General features: G+C 36.5%; 1 protein-coding gene across 1 annotated transcript; it reads left to right on the plus strand.

Moving 5' to 3' along the window:
- Positions 1-30: 30 nt before the first annotated feature.
- On the plus strand, positions 31-21467 carry zbtb47b (zinc finger and BTB domain containing 47b). Its single transcript, XM_079862895.1, has 7 exons — positions 31-231; positions 3971-4073; positions 14817-16091; positions 17284-17431; positions 19699-19814; positions 20609-20753; positions 20920-21467. Exons 3-7 carry the CDS (start codon positions 14886-14888, stop codon positions 21321-21323), a joined length of 2019 nt encoding a protein of 672 aa, XP_079719021.1. The 5' UTR covers positions 31-231; positions 3971-4073; positions 14817-14885; the 3' UTR covers positions 21324-21467.
- Positions 21468-21778: the final 311 nt, after the last annotated feature.

The raw sequence follows: 21778 nt of genomic DNA on the forward strand, positions 1-21778 counted from the left end.
ATGATCCCCGAGCTCCAATCACCAATTCCTACTGCAAAAGCAGCCTCTGCATTTTTGTCTGTCTGAATGCTGCTAGCAAGGCGGAAAAAAAAGAAGAAGAAAAAAACAGTGAAGGGAAGGATAACTGAAGAAATGTGAAAATCCAACGTACTGTTACATGGCGAGCGGAAGTCCTGGGCAAATGGAGGTTTTCGCGGACTCCTTCGATGCTAGAGACCTCGGATCAAAATGGTACAGTAGACAACGACATTTTGTATCCATATTTTATCTTTAGTAATTTTGAAAGACTTAGCTAGGCCGATAAAACTTGCAATAGTTTGTCCTGGGATGTGTCTGACTTTTTGAATGTGTTAAATAACGTGATGTTGCCAATAAATTTGACCGCGCAATGAAGTTTGCAACTTATACGGAACGCCGACAGTAACAGAAATTGGAAGGATAACAAGAATGCAATGGCCACAATAGCTACATTGTTGCATTTAAATAGTTAAATTCTCTCGTATCAGTGTGGACAGGAATCACGTCGTGACTGGTGCATTTTGTGGACATTGATGCATCAAAAATTAAAAGCGAAACATTTTTATTCCAAATATACTTTTGAAATGATAGACTTTGTTGTGCAGGAAGAGACAGAATGCATGTCACAACACTGTTAACTTAGACATGACCTTAAATTTGTGGATCTTTTATCCATAGAGTTTAGAAATACAGGAGCTTAGGAACTTTAATACTTTAAATACCATTTAAATTAATTTGTGATTAGATTAATCATTTTCGAAATGTTATTACTTCGAAATACAATTAGAATTTGCCCAAAACAAATGAGCTTGAGATTTCATAAATTACATCAGTATTAATTGCCACGATTATTGTTAGTAATGTTGTAGTCTAATGATTACTTTTTTATCAAAGTAGAAACAAAACCATACTTAGTTCTGCATATTAGTTATAAAAGTTAAACACATATCTAAATTGTAATATAATTAAAATACTTAAATTTCTACCAAAACAAACAAACAATAGCAACAACCAAAATATTTTAAAGGGTTCACATGGGCATAGAAAACCTAGAAGTATCAAATAATTTACAAATTAAATTGTGATTTTCACATCTGGAAAAGTGTGTGTGGGGTAGGGGGTGTTAAAAAAATTATGGAATATAATAAATATTATTTCATTGTCTAGAAGTTGCTCTTTATGTGTGTACCTTTATAAAACAAATACAAAATTATTCACCAATCACAAATGATTAATAAAAAGGTCTGGTTTTAGTAGCAGAGAAGTTAATCATACCCATAAGAATAAAATGGGAAGAGAACTGGAAAAGATATGTCTTACAACCAGTTATTTTCATTATCGGCACTCTTATTGTTTTAGTATATTAATATTTTATATTCGTAGCAAACCGAGGGAGAGAATCAGAGAGGTTGCAGGATGACAGCAGAGTTGATTTTAGGAGCTGTCATTAAAAAATAAAGGCATGCATTAAAGTACAGTGAGGCCCCTTCACATCTGGAAGCTGGGTTTATACAGTATCTGGGTCAGGTCACTACTTTATTGCCATGACCCTGTCCTCTTGACCTCCAGTTGCTCGCTTGACTTTTTTCACATGACCCTTAAAAAGTGATGCTATCTTTTTTATTATTATTCATACAGTGCATATACAATGCAGTGTTTAAATATGCATTGCCTGATGATGGCTGGCATGTGAAATGAGTCAGAACCCAAAGGACTCCATTACGCCCCCATTAATGCATTCGGTTATGAGGATACAATCAATTTTAGACAATCACCAGAATATCACTTGATGATGCCATTAAACAGTTTAATTTCTAAAACTCGAATAACAGAAAAGGAGCTGCACTTGGTGACTGGTTAAGCATTGGTGCTAAAAGCTGCAAGGTCATCATGGGATTGATTAATAGGGAACACTCGTACTTAAGACGTTTCAGATAAAAGCATCAGACAAATGAAGAAATGCATCGAATGCACTGATGACTTCCTAACATGAACCTACATGAATCGCCCCTTTGTTAACTGTTCCTCTTGAAATCGCTATGAAAGTTTGTACTTTAGAAAGAACTGAAACAGAACAACTCTTGCTAAACTCTGCAGTCTTGTCCTTTAGTGCTGCAGCCTGGAAAAAAGCATCATGCTGAGGGTTTTTATGTAACCGTCTATTCAGGACATTCCTGCCCACCCTTGACTTTGAGGCTTCGTTGTCTCTCAGTGCTTCTGTTGTTGGGGACACTTAAATCCATGTGACAAGTGCTCCTCCAATGCCTCCCAGCATTCAACTCCAGCAGAACTGTTCTTATTATTATCGATGTTGAAAACTGTATAAAAAAAAAAAAAAAAAAAATTAAAGATACGGTAAAAGAAAAATAGAAAAGAATCTATTTAAATCAAATAGAAATGTAATAACAATTTAAAATAACTATTTTCCCTTTGAATATATTTTAAAACATGTGATGTCAAAGCTGAATTTTCAGCATCGTTACTCCAGTCTTCAGTGTCACATGATCCTTCAGAAATCATTCATGCTGATTTTCTGTTCAAGAAACATTTCTGATTATTATCAATGTTGACAACAGTTGTGCCGCTTAATATTTTTTGTGGAAATGGTGATACATTTTGTTACAGGGTTCTTTGATGAATAGAAAGTTCAAATCTTTTGTAACATTATAAATGTCTTTACTGTCCTTTTTGATCAATTAAATGCGTCCTCGCTGAAAAAAAGATGAATTCTTACTAATCCCACATTTTTGCAATATTATAAAATCAGCATAAATTAAAGGCAGTACAACAAATATTTACATACTACTATGTAAATATGATGCATGTATATCTATGCATCATTTGAAGGATCTATTCGCTGAATCTTAATGATTTCCTTCTTTTTGGTCATGGGAAAGAGAAGACATTTCCCACACCAGTGTCCGTGTTGTTTCCTAACATTGCTGCACACTTAGGTCAGAGTCTGTACATGGAGAAGAGTTGGCCTCTGAGCAGAGTTAGCAGATCTGTGGCAGAGACATGCCAGCTCCACAGGCTCTTCTCTTGGCCAGGAATCCTGACTCAGTTCTTCTGGTAGTCCTTGCTCTGGAGATCACATGCAGCTTTTATTATTTACTTCCTGCATCCGATACGTTTAAAGTGCCCCATTATGCTATTTTTAAAAGGTCCTTATTTTGTTTTGGAAGTCTCTTTTAATAGGTTTACATGTATCCAATGTCAAACACACTTTCTCATTAAATACATTGCAGTTTCACCTCTTTTCTCACAGTACTCACACTCTGCTCTGATTGGTCAGATGGCCCAGTCTGTTGCCTGACCTCAGCATCTGTATATCAATTCGATTCAGAGCCATGGGAAAATGTTTCTATTGTTCTATTGTTTCTATTTGCAATATAGATTAGGCTTCTGAGATTATAGTATTTTGCAAAGTTGATTGCAAAAATACATTTTCAATTTTCTGTTGAAACCGTCACAGTGACACAGCTTTGTTTGTGTCGCCAAATGGTTCTTACGGTGGATATACTGTGTCTTTTTACGAGAACCTGATTTCTCTCACCTTGTCAAGTGCATCTTTTATTATTAAACGCAGCAGACGCACGAGAGGTAAAATCCTTTGTTTGTTTGTCTGGCTCAATTTCATGCCCCGCTTGGCACATAATATTTCAAACTGTGATTCTTTTGCTCTTGGCTGCATTAACATATAGATGGAAATGGGAAGTCTTCTAAATATATCTGTCTCAGCCGGCACAGGAAAAGTGCAATGAGTCGTAGACATTCCCATGAGGTTTTGTAATCAAACAAATGTTGTACGACGATTCAAGTATCCAAAGGTTATGAGAGATACTTAATGCCTTATTTTTGCCATAATGACTTTCATTTAAACTAACATAGTCCCAGTGTAGTCTTTCAATTTCCAGATATAGTGATTGATTTTTTTTTTTTTATCCCGCAGCCGATGCCCGCGAGGACTTCCCTGAGCAGAACTTGCTGGACATACAGAAACTCTGCAGTAAACACCGGCTGTCCTCCCTTGCTCTGCTAAAACCATTGGAAAGGTGAGTGTGTCTGGGTTTCTTTCCTCCTCAGAAAAGAGCTTTCATTGGCTTTCAATCTGTTATGCTGTTAATTAGCTGAACCTGAAAACAACTGACAGGGGAGCACCATCCTAATCATATATTCTGATTGAACTTGGTAATTAGATGAAGGGATGGAATGGATGACAGCCTCTTTCAACAATTTCTAACCTAAGGGAAATATCTATCTTTATATAATTAATTTGTGCAAGGGTTAGTTTTCCACTAAATTTTCACTATTTTTATTTATCGTTTTGCATTTTGGTCAACTTTCAGTTTAGTTTTTGTTATTTTTGTTCTTTTTTTTTGTTTTTATCCCATCATTTTATTAGGCATTATTTTTTATTATTAGGTTTATGTTAAAGTGAACTTTATATATTCAGTTTTTTTTCCCGCTATAGTCTGTTTTATTTATTTTAAATAATTACCTAAATAATTACTTAATTGCATTAAGTAAAATTAATTCATTCACTGATTTAAATGTTACTTGCTGTAAGTTTAGTACTTTAAAATAAAATTTTATTACACATTTTCTGTGGCTATTAGTTTCTCTGACTATACTGTGTACACTACCGTTGAAAAATGAATACTTCTATTTTGAAAGAATGCATTGAATTTTACTTTTACATTGTTACAAAAAATGTATATGTCATATAAATGAGCCTTTGAGCTTTCTATTAATCAAAGAATTAAAAAATATTAAACAGCACAACAGTTTTCAACATCTATATAATAGTAAGAAGCTTTTCTTGAGCGGCAAATCAGCATATTAGAATGATTTCTGAAGGAATGAATCACTGGAATGAATTATATTTTAAATATTTTAAATTATAATAATATTTCAAAATATGACTGTTTTTAATGCATTTTAAACTTTTTTGAAAAACATAAAAAAATCTTATTGACCACAAACTTTTGAACAGAACTGTATCTGTCCGATAAAACAACAAATACATTTGATTTAAAAAAAAATATGTAATTGAGTAACAACGCATGCCTAGACAAATAGCAATTATGCCTATTTTACAGTTAAGCTTCTTTTTTGCTTCAATTATTATTCTTTTTTAAATACATCTCACTCTTCAATATGAAATGTCTCAAATTGGTGAACTCCGGAGGAAACCCTAAAACAAATGTGATAGATGCAAACAGATGTGAATTATATGTTTCTCTCGTGGAGGTGTTCTGCCTGTGCCTAAAGCTCACATTATTCAGCACTAGTCAGACAGCTGATCCGAGGAGCAGCAAACAGCCCTGTTCAGTGAACTGGCATGTGTAATAGCAGGTGTTACAGTTCAGGAGGTTTGCTCAGTGAAAGTGATGCTGTGGTTTGTGGCAGCTCTCTGACAGTGTGTAATTATCAACTGGGTGAGAAGACTCTAATGCATGTATCTGTATCTAAGAGTTAGTTCAACCTAAAATGAACATTATGTCATCATTTACTCAACCTCATGTCATTCCAAACCTCTATTACTGTCTTTATGGAAAAGAGCAGCTCGGACATCCTTGCTTGTTGTGTGTTTCACAGGCAAAAGCAAATAATACAGATGATTGAGTAAATTATGACAATATTTTCATTTTGTGATGAATTTTTACCTTAATAAAGAAAATGAAGGTGAGATGGCACCGGTTTTAGGCTTTTGTCATTCATTTTCTTATTAACATGTAATAACATCTCACTTACCCTAAACATTTGAACAGTAAATGGAAGTGTGCTTCCATCTGTTTCCTCATCTCATGTTACTATACTCAACACAGAATTTATTGCTCACTTTTACCTGCTCATAACTGAAACATGTCTTGCTAATTTACAGCGCGTGCGCACACACACACAGTGGCTGTAAGTCATTTGTGTGTCTCTGCGAGGGCTATAAGTGTTTGTCTGTCTAGCTCAAGGTCAGGACTGAACGTGCGTTCTGATTGGATCGGGGAGGGTGTAGGCATCGAGCAATACCACACGCTTTCGCAGACACCCTGGGCATCTATTTCTCTGTCTCATTTCTCGGTCCTCTGAGGACAGATCCATCACCTTGGAAAGTGGCTCGTCTCAGAGGGCGATCAGTACACTGCGGCTTCAGAAGTAGAAAATCTGCTCCGGAGTGGAAAGCAACACTGAATCTTCTACGTCTGGCCCACTGAGACTCTTTCCTTCTCACAAATACGTATGGTTTCTTTGTCCTCAGGGAAATATACACTAACAGATTGATTCAAACGAAAAGTGAGAGACCAAAGTCTGTCTATCTATTTATCTATCTATCTATCTATCTATCTATCTATCTATCTATCTATCTATCTATCTATCTATCTATCTATCTATCTATCTATCTTTGTCTGCCTGTCTGTCTGTCTATGTCTGTCTGTCTGTCTGTCTGTCTGTTATTGTTGTTGTTGTTCCTTGGACCCATTTCTCAATTCTTAAGTTACCTTTTAAAAACTCTTCACACAGTTCTCCTAACCAACTTTCAGCTTGGTACTTAATTTCACTTCAAAAATGCGCTAAAACTACTAAGTGTTTAAAACTACAAACTACTAAAACAATTGATGCATGTCTCAAATCAACTCATCTCCATAACACTAGCAAAGGTTGTCACCAAACAATCACACTTTGTCACTCATAAAACAATGATCTAAAAAACACTATAACAACAGGTAGCATTACAATAATATATATTCCTGATATATATCAGGGGTGTTTCCTCCAAGGGGGCAAGGGAGGCGGTGCCTCCTCAAAAATTAGATGAGAAAATAACCCATATTACAAAAAATAAAACAATGCAAGTATTACACAGTGTGACATTAAAAAGCGTATAAATCACACATTTTTCTAAAGTAACACTCTCTTACAGGGACACCAGCAGGTAAAGTTACAGCGGGAATCTTGTGCCTCCCCTGAGCCCCATTGATTTTTAACAGAGACTCTAAAGCATGAGGTGTGTTTAGTGGGGAGTAATTGAGAATGAATGGGGGAAAGTCACGTGAGAGTTAGCAGTGTCTCCATCGTGGTATGATTGGTTTTGATTGGCCATGATAGATTCACACAATAAATCCCAGCTCGTTTTCATGTGTGTTCCGAGTTCGCGAATCAATCTGAATGAACAAAATGATGATGTTAATGGGAAGGATAATTAAAAACAGCTCAGTAAACAGCTCAGCCACTTAGATATTTTATGTCACGTCAAAATCAAACTTGAAATGGCCTTAAAACATGATGGCTGTGAGTTTTTTTAGTGTGCAATCATCTTAGTGAAATTAAAGATACTCTTCTATTGAAATGCAGGTCATTTCTAATTGTGCGTATTGTCTTGGGCAGAGAGACTCCAGATGCAGAGTCGTTACTTGGCATCTGTGTGTGATTGATAAGGAAACAGGGCCAGACAGAAGCGCCTCTGCACTTTACAGCACTGTGAAACTTCCCTTCAGGCTGGCAGCACAGGAAGTGGAGGAATCCAGAGGGCAGGAGGACAGCGATTAATCTCTCGTCTCTTTAATAGCGGCCTGATTAGATTCTCATGATAATGCTTGTTTTCCATTAATACAGAGTGGGCAGCAGTCTCGAAGTTTAGTCGAAGGTCAGAAGAGTCACTATTCTGTGTCGTGGATGCACTACACTTGCTAAAGTTGTGATCTGGTTACAGTAATACCTAAAAATTAAAATGGCTATATATCTGTCACAATCATTTATCATTGTGGTGTCACAAAAGGAGATGTTTTGAAAAATGTTCACGCTGCACTTTTCCATAAAACATAAGAATAATGTGTCCAAAAGTAGCACTAATCTCATTCATGTTTGCATATATTCAAATTTGGCACATCAACATTAGTGTATTATAACTTTTGAATAATTTTGAATATGCAGAAGTATGAAACTTGAGAACTGGGCGAAAGATTTTTAGTGAACAACGACTTAATATTGGTCTGCTCCTCACACAAAGCTGTGGTATGACTTCCTATCTAAATCATATCAAGCACTTTTATAGTGCTGTTTTTGTTTTGTTTTCTGTACTGGTGAGGCTGAGTAAACCAATCAGTTATTTTCTATTGTGTTAAGTCAGTCTGGTTGGTGACTGATGGCTTTTTCCAGTACGTGTAAACTCTCATTCCAGATAATAAACCAAAATTCTTCCTAGTTCAGATAGGATCCCATATTCACAACCCTTTCCAACTGCCTCTCTCAATCACTCTCAGTTTATTTTCCATAAAGTCTGTTGTAGTTTTATGCTGACTCAGGTTTTAGTGAGTGTCTGCTCAGATCAGTGTTGAACAACCGTGCTGAAGCTCCATCCTAGCTCTGTCTCTGGCCAGTCTGAGGGAGATTCAGGCTGGCATGATGCCCACTCTTGTTCTTGAGGGTGTCACTCAAGCCTCCCAACCCTGAGCTCTTGTTAGGACAATGCTGAAGGGGAGAAAGGATTGCTGAGTTTGCATTTCCATCGTTCCGTCTTCTGCCTGACAGCCAGAGCCTCCCCCTCCTTGTGCTCTGAGGTCTGTGGTACTGTAACAGCAGAAAGAAAATGTAGCTGTATTAGCCTGGGTCAAGTTACCAGTCTTTTCCAACACAGAGATGCTATTTTGGTCAAAAATGTCTTTTTTTATTTGAAGGCATTACTATCAACTTGCATTAAAATATTGATATTACTGTGTGTTTTCACTTTTATGCTTTCCTAAAATAAAGATAAAACGAGTTGTTTTTTATGTCGTTCACAGTTTTATAAAATTCCTGTGGCTTGTCGCTGTGGTTTGTTGAGTTTGTTTTGCAGAATGACTTCCTATACGGTTTCTGAAATTGTGAGCAATTCATGAAAAGTTGCTGAGAGGTTGGTCAGTGGTCTTCACAGTGGCTGCATTGTTATAGTGCTCCGTGACAGATGATCTACTCATCACTCTCAGTCCGTTTAAAGGGATAGTTCACCCAAAAATGAAAATTCTGTCATCATTTACTCAGCCTCAACCCTGTATGAATTTCTTTCTTCTGCTGAACACAAAAGAAGATATTTTGAAGAATGTTGATAAGCAAACAGTTGATGGGCCCCATTGACTTTCATACTATGGAGGAAAAAAAATACTATGTATGAAATTCATACAGGTTTGGAATGACTTTTATTTGAAGATTTCCCTTAAATTCTGCCATTGTGCTACTAATTAATTGGCAGTTTGGTGCATGATGGATATAATTTGTCAACTGCTAGAGATTCTGCTGCATCATTTATAATAGACAGATTTGGTTCAGAGAAAACAGTGTGAAATTTTATATAAAATCAACTGTTGTAATGTTCTTTTGGTTTTGTTGTTTTCATATAGAAAAAATAAAATAATTTAATAACGTAATATAATTACTAAACCCATAAGCCTTTCGTTCATCTTCAGAACACAAATGAAGATCATTTTGATGAAATCTGGGAAAATCTGTCCCTCCATTGGCAGCTATGCAACTAACACTGTTTCAAACACAACTAACTGTTTCAAAGAGTTCATAAAGAGATTGTAAAACTAATCCATATGTATTGTAGCCTGGCTAACGTCAGACCTCTTCTCATTGAGACGTGGTCTGGGAACCACATGTTCATTTTCTCGTATTTGAGGCGTGGTTTACGAATGCCCAGAGCCGTTTATTGGGCGCTACGAATGTCTATCAAATGCGCCTGTACGTAGCTCATAGCCAATCGTTTCAATTATACCAGATGACGTATGTAGAGCGACAGAAATTCGACGAGGAAGAAGATGAAATAAACTTGCGTTCTAAACTACGAACACTATCTAAAGCTGCATCGAAAGGTAACTTCGCATCTGATGCCATGTTGGACCCATAGATATAAACAAACTGCTTCGGTGTGTCGCATTGACGTCGTCATCGTCTTGCTGCTCCCTCCCCGTTCTGTGATTGGTTCCCTTTTTGAGGGGAAAATCTGGTCCATGGTGTCCAGGCTGCCTAGGAGCGTGAATAAAATCGCACTGCGCGCAAGGCAGCATGGGGAAACCCAGGCTATATGTATTGAGTGGTTTAGTAAAAATTTTCTGAAGAGACACGATTGCTTTATATGATGAACAGAATTTAGGCTTTTATTCACATTAAAACATTGACCAGCAGACAGAAACAGAAGCTCAACCAAACCCGCTTGACGTTTGAGAAAAAAACCCTCATTGGTTCTTTCTGAAGCTCAAACGTGCTGCGTAACACGAGAATGAACCTCTTGCAGTCAAGTGAACATGCTTGAGCTTCGGTTTACCACAACTGATGTGTGATATATACATACATCTCTTATGAGAATAAAAGCCTAAATTCAATTTGCAATAATAGATTGCTTTGCATGCGTTTGTTATAAAAAAAATATATATCTTATGCGCTGGTTGAAGTTCATAGAAATAATTAAATAATTTTAACCAAATGAAATGAGTACATTTTATTTGTAAAGAAATTAAATCCAATATATTATTAAATTAAGCAATATATACAGTACTGTTAAAAAGTTTGGGTATTAATAGTATTCCTGTGATGGCAAAGCTGAATTTTCGGCATTATTACTCCAGTCTTCATTGTCACATGATCCTTCAGAAATCAAATGCTGATTTTGGTGCTCAAGAAACATTTTGTTGGTAAAGGTTGTGCTGCTTCATATTTTTTGTAGAACATGGGATACATTTATTTTTCAGAATAGAATTGTCTTTCTTGCTCTCCATCTAACCATTTTTGAAAGTAAAGGGGTATTTAAAATCTCTACGAAGACATATCAGCAGAAAAGGTAGCCTTCATTTGGGAGCTGTGGTAAACAGTGCAGGAAAGACTGCAGAAGTGAAAGTCAACTGAGGGTTGATCTCGTTCCCCCACCGCTCTGCTCTCTGCTAGCTGGCACTGTGGTGATCGTCCTCAGCCAACTGCATACCAGCGGGCCTGGCCAGCAGCCCTGACTCTTACTGCGTGAAGGCAGTACAGGTTTCTGCACTGCAATGAGCTCAGCTTTATGAACCACATTGAAAAGCGTTATACAACCCATGTTGCTGGTAATGACAGGTCTGTTTAACCAGGTTTGGTCAAGGTCTTGTTGCAGGAGTATTAGTGAGCTGGCAAACTACGGTGTCGGATGAGTGACATAGTAGCCGACCCAAAATTCAGACTTGTGTGTGATGAGAGGTCGGTCACACTTTATATGACTTTATCCATATGTATAGGTATCAGTCGATATCGATATAACACTAATTATAGTGCATTAAAGTTAGATGTTGAGCAAATCTCAAAATTAATGACAATTTTTCATACTATACATTATAATCTTGTGATGCAAAGACATTAAAGATTAGGGTCATTACGATTTTTTTTATACTTTTATTCAGCAAAGATGCATACAATTTATCAAAAGGGATGATAAAGACATTTATAATGTTATACAAAAGAGTAATGTTTCAAATAAATGCTGTTCTTTTGAACGTTCTTTTAATCAAAGAATATCTCATGGTTTCCACAATAAGCAGCACAAATGTTTAACAATAAAAAATGTTTTTCTTGAGCACCAAATCAGCATATTATAATGATTTCTAAAGGATCATGTGATGATGAAGTAATGATGATGAAAATTCAGCTTTGCTATCACAGGAATAAATTGCATTTTAAAATATATTAAAACAAAATATATATATATATTACAATTTTATATTTTACAATTGTTTTTACTGAATTTTTTTTATTAAATAAATGATGCCTTGGTGAGCTTAAGATACTTTTTTAAAAAACAATAATTGAGTTTAGTTTTTACATTATTTTTTATTTTATTTTTTATTTTGACTAAATACATGGAATTGTAACTTATCAGTTATCAGCCATAATGGGAAAATAATTATCAGTTTATCCATTTTGAAAAAATATTGTTTAAATCTTTGAATTCCTACATCTAAGATATTTGTTTGCACTCTTGTTTAAGTCAGTGAACATGATTTAATGTTGACATATACTACATTTTTAAACTTCCAGTATAATTTTGCATAAATTGCTCTAAAACTATACTGAAAGATAATATTTTGTTATTTATATATGTTCACATCAGTTTATAATTGTGGATTTTGACTCTTTTTATTCCAGATGTAGTAGAGAGTGACAGGAAATTCTTGAGGAGAGAGAGAGAGCGAGAGAGAGAGGAAGATAAGCACTATGTGAACACTCAATAACCACTGTGCAATGGCTCAGACTAATTTAATGTCTTTCAGAGATGTTTCATGTTGCCAGTTTTGAATTTGATACAGCTGACTTGATATTGTTTTGGAATAACAAACCCTTATCTATTTCAATTATTCCTGGTGGCGCTAACAAATTTTATTTATCCAAATGAACAGCATGAATGCTTCTGAACTAGGTTTCTTGACTTGTGTTTTCTGTTTAGCTACCTGTAGTGTTTTATTCCATCCCAGTGATCATCCACCTTAAATATACAAAGATTCAGAAAATATTCCAGAGAAAAGAATAGTGCATATGGAATTACATTTGAACTTTTTAGTCAGTCAGTCATATCTTCCTCATTATCGAATCACATCATATTTCCACTTGTTCTTGACTATAAAATGTGTTGTTCCACAACTTCCACAATAGAGTGCAACAGTGCCAGCCCACATTTTCAGCGGCGTTGATTCCATTCATTTCTCCCATACGGATTTCAAAAAAGTATTTGTTAAAGCATTGTAAGCCAAGTCAACCAGCTATGAGGTGAATCACAACATTACAAACTTTGATTTTAAGTAAAAAAGTTACAAATGTAACAAAAATACAAAGGTACAAAACTGTATGAAGCATTGCGATCAACGATGGAGAAATATAAAACTAATAATTTAAAAAAGTTGATATACATATATACTGTGTATATTGTGAAATATCTTTTTTTGCTTGTTTTGACTCTGATTGGTGGGATTTTCTGTACAGAATCATGGGTAAATTCTGCTGTTAAACACGATTCTTTTAAATTAAGTTGAAATTATGCAGACTAATGGCTTCAACCAAAGCAAATACTATTGCAACCTCAGCTCACAGTAAGCCTGTCTTTAAAGGTTTATAAGTTAGCGTTAAAAATCAATTTCCCTGTCAAGAAAAATGTTTTTACTTCCTGAACCAGACTGTTGCTCTAGACCAGGCTAATACGTCAGTTTGGTGCAGCCAGCTGTTTCCAGAATGATTTTAGACATTAGTTTACGTGTAATGGTTTGGTCACAGTGAGCACATATGAGGATAAATATTGTTGTATTTTAAATAAGAGTTTATGCTGTCAATTGGGTGTATTTGTGGGTGACATTTAACAAGATTGATTGGACTTAATGGCCTCCTGAAAAGAAACTAATCCTGTTTACGGAGATAAAAAGTAACACTCTTAATTCCACTTGTTGTTAGTCACATAAAAGTCAGCATAATCCATCTGTATAATTGTTTGGAGAGTTTGATATTTACTCTCCCTGCTCTCTTTAATTGTTTACTGGCCAGAGTTTTGTCTTGTGCATAATGATAACTCTAGCTAATGGTTAGCGCACATCTCTGAATATCAATGTGCTTTTTACATACTTCTAATTCTCTCCACTCAGTTGGTTTGCCCTTTTCTCTTTTTGCTTGCTGCCTCTCCCTTTGTCCCTTTCTTTTCCCTCTGTGGAGTTTTTAAAGAGATGCTGTCCGGATCGAAACCTCGTCCTTCCTGATCTAAAATAAACCAACCTTGGGAGCAGAAGGGGAGGGCATAGCTGCAAGCTCCAGTAGATCCTGCCTTTCTCACTCTCAGATGGACTTTGTTTGATAATGTTTTCAAGCCTGCTGTGAATGAAATCAGTTCTGTGCAAAAATGTATTTTTACATGTCCTGACCTGATGTTTTTGGTCAACCTTTATACAGTGTTACTTTAATAATAGTTATTGACATTATACATAAAATATATTTTCACTTTTTAGACTGTTCACACCAATATCTTGTTCTGAAACGTCATTATACAGTCAGAGGAAACAATTTCAACCAAACCAACTTTTTTTGACAAGTAGATAGCAAGTACAAACAAAATGAATTCAATAATAAAATACAGAAAACAATCTAGTTAACAATAACCAAGCATGATTTTCTAAAAATTAGTTTTTTAATAAATAACACAAGGAACTACATTTAGTCATTTTCACTTACATGCACCAATATAACCAGACATAGTAATAAACAGCAATATTTCCCTATATTTTTAATAGATCATTTAATTATGTAAACCTTTAAAGTTTTATAATGTTTACTGTTTGTTAACTAAAACTATTAAAAAATGTTTTTGGTAATAAAAAAAAAAGCTTAAATAAAATGTAAACATTTGATGAAAAATTAAATGAAAATTAGAAACTTTGCTGAAATAAAAATGAATTTAAATAAAAATATATATATATAAAAAAAAAACTACTTAAATTGACAAAAGCACATATCTTAAACAAATTTTTAAATGAAAACTGAAAAGATGAAAAAAAAATCTTATTTAATATATTAATAAATAGCCTACTATAAAAGTATATAAATAATAATAAAATAATACTGACATTAAGAGTTTTGTAATGGTAACAAATATGTATTTTTACTGCATTGGTACTTTGCTCTAGAAATGCAAATCTAGATTTAAAATGTTTATTCTTGTTCTGTTTTCCAAGTGGATATAATGGTGCTGTTCATGATCTTATTATTTGTAAATAATTTGCTAAGGAATTGTAAGATTAAAACACATGTTCTCCTGTCTTATCTCACAGTGGACTGCTGACTTCCCCTCTGCTGAGTTCTTTCTGCTGGAGGATGCAGTGCTGCACTTTACTTGTTTAATGGACAGGTTGAACGAACGGCATCTCTACCAGCCTCCCCTGTGCGACGTGGACCTTGTACTGGTGTCCCGCTGTACATTTTCCGCCCACAAGTGCGTCCTGGATGAACATAGACCCAACTTCCAGACCCTCCTCCCCCAGAGTCAACCGCTGCACCACATAAACCTGGCCTTTGAGGTGTTGAGCATCCAGATCCTCAACTTCATCTATATCTCCATCTTTAAAGTGTTACAAGTGGCCATTGTGCTGCAGATGAGTGATTCCTGCCACAAACTACTTGGCTCCAATGAGATGGCTGACACAGACGGGCAGGGCAATGCCTCGTCCAATCAGATGTACAAGATGAAGGAGATTGAGAAGATGTACACACAGCAAGGAAATGGTACTTTCTCATTGCTTGTAGAGGATAGTGGGGTCAGTAGGGAAATTACCCAGACACATTCATCTAGCATCCACTCCAGCCCTCAGGCCAAACACTTCTACAAAAATGATGACAGCAGAGGGGGAGTGGCTAGTGGAGGAGGGCGGGGCTTGTGCAAAATGGAGGGAGGGGCCTGTTTCAATGAAGCGGGAGCCCAGGATGGTTCTGCCTCTTTTAACAGAGAGCAGATTATTGTGGAGGTCAATCTCAATAACCAGACATTGAATGTTTCTAAAGGGTCAGACGGAAAGGGCATCACCTCAAGTACCTCATCCCTCCTCGTTCACCGTCGCACTAGTCTTCCCGATGCGGAGGAGGGGAAGGAACAGTCTGATAACGAAGATGCTGACGAGGACAAAGAAGAATATGAACAAGGAAAGGAAGAGATGGAAAACTGCAGTGATGATGAGGAAGATGAGGATGAGGAAGAGAACAACCTCAACATTCCAGAAACAGGACACACCAGCATGGGAAGACGCCGTGCCACAAGAATACTAACTGGCACAGATGCCGCCATGAGACAGACACTAATGGACTCCACACTAGGGGAGGGGAGGAAGAGGAGAAAAGAGCAGGAGAGTCTGGGGCAGAAGGTGAAGCTCGAAGAGAAGCAGCACTTTTCCTGCAAGAAATGCCCTCGTATTTTTAACAACCGCTGGTACTTGGAGAAGCACATGAACGTCACACACAACCGCATGCAGATCTGCAATAAATGTGGCAAACGCTTTTTACTGGAGAGCGAGTTGCTGCTACACCATCAGACAAACTGTGAGAAAAACATACAGGTACACACACACCTGTCTGCATGCACACATTAACAAGGTTGATCTATGAGGCCAATTTCACACAAGCAATTGCACCAAATGCTTGTGTGAAATCTGCCTAATAGATCAACATTGTAAAAATAATAATACATTAGTAACACGAAATCTGTTCCCACAGAACTGGGACACTCATTATCATAATTAAATGAACCAATTTGATTATATATTTTAATGCCGATATACACCACCGTTCAAAAGTTTGATTTTTATTTTTAATTGTAATAATATTTCACAATATTGCTGTTTTTACCATATTTTGTATCAAATAAATTCAGCCTTGATGAGTATAAGAGACAAAAAAACTTACTGACTCAAAACTTTTCAATGGTAGTACATGTATATTATATTATACTATCCATGCTTATTTCCTAAATGTATTTTTAGATGTAGATCACCTTCATATAATGCTCACTTCAAGTGAATCATTTAAAACACTTTTTAATAACACTGTTAAATGCAATTTTTAGCAATAATCAAAATTAATATGAATCTTTTGTTCTGTAAATTATAATGCTGCGATGCCAATTGTTGAGTTATTACTGATTATTTAATTTAATTTAGAAAAAAATAGTGTAGAATTTTAAAATCAACCATTTATTTATTGGTTATTGGTCATAACATGAAAATAATGATCAATTTGTTAGTTTATCAGTGTACACCTAGTTTCTACCCACCAAAAATAGTATAGATATAAACACATTTTATCATGTTTAAAGGTGGATTATGTGCATTCTCTTCTGTACTCTGCTATGAGTGCATAATGCAGAGCAGAATGATAAACCAGAGAGTTGGGATGATATATAGGCACGGACTGTATTAGGGTGCGGAGAGCAGCTGTTTTCTGCCATTAAAGCAGGTCTGCCAGGCCATTTCCGCCTCAAACTGGGTCTAAAACATCCAGCACTCATTTGTCTCTGCTATATTAAGCACTTACGGGGAATTCAGTGTAATTAAGGAAATTGTGCTGTTGTGTTTAATTTGGTATAAATGAATTTAAGGTAGAGGTGCCCTTTGCAATATTCATTCTTTATTTAGCTTGTGCAGTTCTTGGTTCTCTCTCAGAATAGTAAAATCCTGTTGTGTTTTCCATCAACCCCTAAGGGAAAGCTGTTTAGTCTAATGCCGTTCATTTGGATCCTCTGATCTTTTGTAGTGCGTGACTTGTGGAAAAGCCTTTAAAAAGCTGTGGTCTTTACACGAACACAACAAGATTGTCCATGGATATGCCGAGAAAAAGTTCTCTTGTGAAATCTGTGAAAAGAAATTCTACACCATGGCACATGTCCGGAAACACATGGTTGGTGAGTACTGGGTCAATTACTGGGTCATTCTATCATTATTTAGTCACTTTCATGTTGTTCCAAACCCATATGAATTTTTATTTCTCCTAGTTAAACAAAAAGTGATTTTTTAAAGAATATCCTGGACACTGTTTTTCAGTGTCATCAAAGTGATTAAGGACTGAAGCTATGCTTACTTTCTTTACATTGTAAAAAAAAATATTTTTCGAATTTTTAAATAAAACAAAGATTTTAAATTGGAGTATGGGGTAACAGTTTACAATAAAGTTCTATTAGTCCCATTAATGCATTAACTAACACTAAACAACGCATTTGTTACAATATTTTTGAATCTTTGACTTTGATATGGTCCTTTTACATTTACCTGGTTTAAATTAATATTGCCCATCGTGCACAGTTGCCCTAAAGCCACCAGGGTGACGCTGGCACCAGGGCTTGGGCCCGTCATCAATGCTTGCAGCTATATTTAATCTTTGTTCACCGTAATTAATAAACTATTTACTTTTAATTCATGTTAGTTCAGGTCGATTAAATTATAATAACTGATACAACTTTTGATTTTAATAATGTGTTAGTAAATGTTTTAATTAATATTAAGGGTACGTTTACACGACAACGATATGCTTAAAACGGACAAGTTTGACACCATTGTCAAAACGATCCCCATTCACACGGATCTGCGAAAACGGCTAAAAACTTTCTATTCTGCTGCCAGGCCATTAGATGGCGATGAGACACTATAGACTGAACACTTATATGCGTGTGCATGATGTCATCGCATTTTTGTTGTTTACACAGAGACCGTTTTCAAAAACGTGCACTTTTCAAAAGTTTGCGTTTTCAGGCCCCCAAAACGCAGTTGTCGTGTAAACGAATGGCCTAAACGCATAAAAAGTTTTACGTTTATAGTTGAAAACGGTGTTGTGTAAACAGCCCCTCTGATTAATAAATGCTTTAGAAGTTTAGTAATTTTACTTTTAATTCAGTGTTGTACAGTATTTGTCAATTATACAAACATTTTTTTTTTCAGTGTAGCTGTTTCAAAGCTGCTTTGAAACAATTCATATTGTTAAAAGTGCTATATAAATGAAGGTGACTTGACTTGACTGTCCTGAAAGATGTAGTTATGTACGATTTGTGAATGAATCACTCTGTTGAGTCACTCTTTTTGAATCAGTTATCTAGTTCACAAAACTCTTCTAAAGGATTCAACCTCAAACTGTCTCTCAATTCAAGACCCTCCTTTTCAGGCACAAGGCCACATCTTGATACTTTATCCTCATTTTAACATCAAACAATACCACCTGCCACAGCTAGGTGGCAGTCAAGATGCTGCTTAATACAGCAGCCCTGTCTAATGCACAAAGACATATTGTGGTGTAAATTAACCTTCAGGCAGAGGTAATACAGCCCACCCTGGCCTTCATACTGTACGGTACTTTCATCTTCTGAAGCTTGATCTTCCCAGAGCTTGGTCCAACACAATAGTGAAATACCCAGCTCTGTTTTGAGCAGGGGAAAGAGCCGCTGTGACCTTGCTTTACCATCCAGAACAGACTGAGCCCAGGACAGAGGCTGTATTGTTTAATCTGCCCTGACAGCAGAGAGGAAATATCTTATCTAGAAGAACTTCCTTCTACCAGAATCCACTCAATTGTCCACAGGGTAACAAGTTACACTTGCTCATCTAACACTGACAACTGAGTAAATGCAGTAATAATGCAGTCTTATTATACACAAAAACATGCCACAATCTCACTCTAACCTTAAAAACTAACACTCTGATGTGTTTAAGATGAAATTAAGCTTTAATTTTTTTTTTTTATCAGTTAAATATCTAGTTCAGTCATGAAACTCTACAGGGCGCAGGCTGATTGGCCTCTGCTGATCCTGCAGCCAATGAGATCGCTCTGGTTCATTTTTCCTTTAAGCTATTCCTGCAGCGCGCTATCAGGTATCTTCTGAAACCCTCCACCTCCCCCAGCTCCACCTGCCTAGATCTGCTACGGGGTTTATGTATGTCTATTTATGCAGCAACAGCAGCATATCTTACATGCTCACAGCAGTGTGTCTGTGTATTTATTAGCAGTAACTAGTCCATACTTGCTCTGCAGCAGCAGCGAAGCAGATCTAGGCCGCAAAGACCAAATACATTAACATTGACATTCAATAACATGCTAAAACTATTCCAAGATTTGTCATGATTGAACTGTTACTATGAAAGCAAAACAAGAAAGCATTTCTTGAATTTTGGTTGTTCATTGCAGCTCACACTAAGGACATGCCGTTCACTTGTGAGACGTGTGGGAAGTCCTTCAAACGCAGCATGTCTCTTAAAGTGCACTCTCTCCAGCACTCTGGAGAAAAGCCCTTCAAGTGTGAGGTGAGTTCACTTATGTGGATTATCAGTTGTAGGCCAGAGAGATGAAGGTATTTCATTTTTGTCTTTTTCACAGAACAAACAAACTTTCGTTTTGCAAACAAACTCAATCTGCTTTGCAAAGGAAAACTTGACTCGCAAACAAACAGAAAGCAGTGTGCAAGTACAAGGGTCATTTTGAGCGAAAATGCATCTATCTTAGCGCCATCTACTGTTTTAGAAGAGGAAGTTGCTCAACTGCACTTGTGAGAAAATCTGCCTGGACACATTTGTGAGAAAATCGAGCCGAGAGATCTCATAAAAAGCCAAGTGTCTCATAATCATAACAGACAGATATGCATTTGTATGCACTAGATTTGGTATTTGTTCAAAGGTTACATGCAATATGTAGGATGGTTTGTATTTATTTGTGAAATATGAGCTAGGCTCATTTATTTCTATTTGCAAAACACAATGCATATTTGTTATTCCACTGCATTTTCGCTCAAATTGACCTTTGTACTTGCACATTGCTTTCTGTTTGCAAAGCAAAGCAGATCGAGTTTGTTTGCAAAATGCTGGATTTGTTTGTTTAATTATGGCACAAATGTAACTCCATACACTTGACAACCAGAAAGTGTCAAAATACTTCTTAATTTTGAACAGCGTGCAGTATTTATTGTTTTATCATTTAAAAATATTTTTTTTATGTTTTGGTTGAAATATGTGTTTGTGATATGTCTTAAAATAACTATAAGCAGAGGAACATAGATGTAAATTATAATCTACTGTATCTGATGCCGTTACTCCTGTTGTAGAACTGCAGTGAAAGATTCCAGTACAAATACCAGCTGAGGTCACATATGAGCATCCATATCGGACACAAGCAGTTCATGTGCCAGTGGTGTGGGAAAGACTTCAACATGAAGCAGTACTTTGATGAACACATGAAGACCCACACTGGTAGGAACCACCACTTTAGCACCTGTCATAAACACAGTCAACACAAATCTTGATTAGATATTATTATTGATATTTAATATTAGTACATTTTTATATATATATACTGTATATATAAACTGTAAGTGTGAATGCACACTAAGTAATTTATTCCTTTTATCCTTTCCAGGAGAGAAACCATACATCTGTGAGGTCTGTGGAAAGAGCTTCACGAGCCGGCCCAATATGAAAAGGCACCGCCGCACTCACACTGGCGAGAAGCCGTACCCCTGTGACGTCTGCGGACAGCGTTTCCGTTTCTCCAACATGCTCAAAGCCCACAAGGAGAAGTGCTTCCAGGTCAGCAACCCCATGGTATCTGATACCACCAACCTTCTGGGACTGGACCCCACGTCAACTGATATGGACACACCAGCCAATCAGTTACCCAGTCACCCCATGACCCCTCCTGGAGAGGCATCCAGTCTCCACCAGGTCAAGTCGCTCTCGCTTCCCTTCGTTCACTCTATCGTAGGTCTTCCCTCTCCCCCGACCCTGTTTTCCACTGAAAGGGTTAACTCCGGTAACAACTAGTTTTTTTAAGGTTCCTTTGATTGTTTATTGTCTGAAACCCAAAGCTTGCAGTAGCTCCCCGTGAGCTTTTTGATTCACATCTGATGTGAATCACTCTCATATGGGTTTACAAACATGCTGAGCGAGGTCTAAGACTTCCGGCAGGTGTTTGAACAGTGTGCGACACTGAATATTCTTTTTAAACTGTGCAAATTTTCACTTATCTTATTCTCATAGAGATATTTTATATACTGTGCAAATAAGCTTCTCGTATTACAGAAAGAAAACAAATGTTCTCATTATTTTTGTTGATGTTCGATGCGTTTTTTTGTGAGCTACAGGATTAGCAGTTAACACTGCATTTCTTCACATGCTCTCTGCTATAGTCGTTCATGCTTTGTCCGTTGAGATTCCCATTAGCTGCATTACAAAATACAAATGCGTATTGAACCCACAGCAGAGGGCGCTGTGGGACG

This window comes from Squalius cephalus (genome assembly GCF_949319135.1).
Source record: "Squalius cephalus genome assembly, chromosome: 25".
In the NCBI taxonomy this organism is placed as follows: domain Eukaryota; kingdom Metazoa; phylum Chordata; class Actinopteri; order Cypriniformes; family Leuciscidae; genus Squalius; species Squalius cephalus.

Bases quoted from the DNA above. Each gene is read 5' to 3' on its own strand.
- zbtb47b (XM_079862895.1), top strand. From the start codon at position 14,886: ATGGACAGGTTGAACGAACGGCATCTCTACCAGCCTCCCCTGTGCGAC. The intron at 16,092-17,283 runs GTACACACACAC...GATCTTTTGTAG, and splicing joins ACTGTGAGAAAAACATACAG to TGCGTGACTTGTGGAAAAGC. The intron at 19,815-20,608 runs GTGAGTTCACTT...CTCCTGTTGTAG, and splicing joins AAAAGCCCTTCAAGTGTGAG to AACTGCAGTGAAAGATTCCA.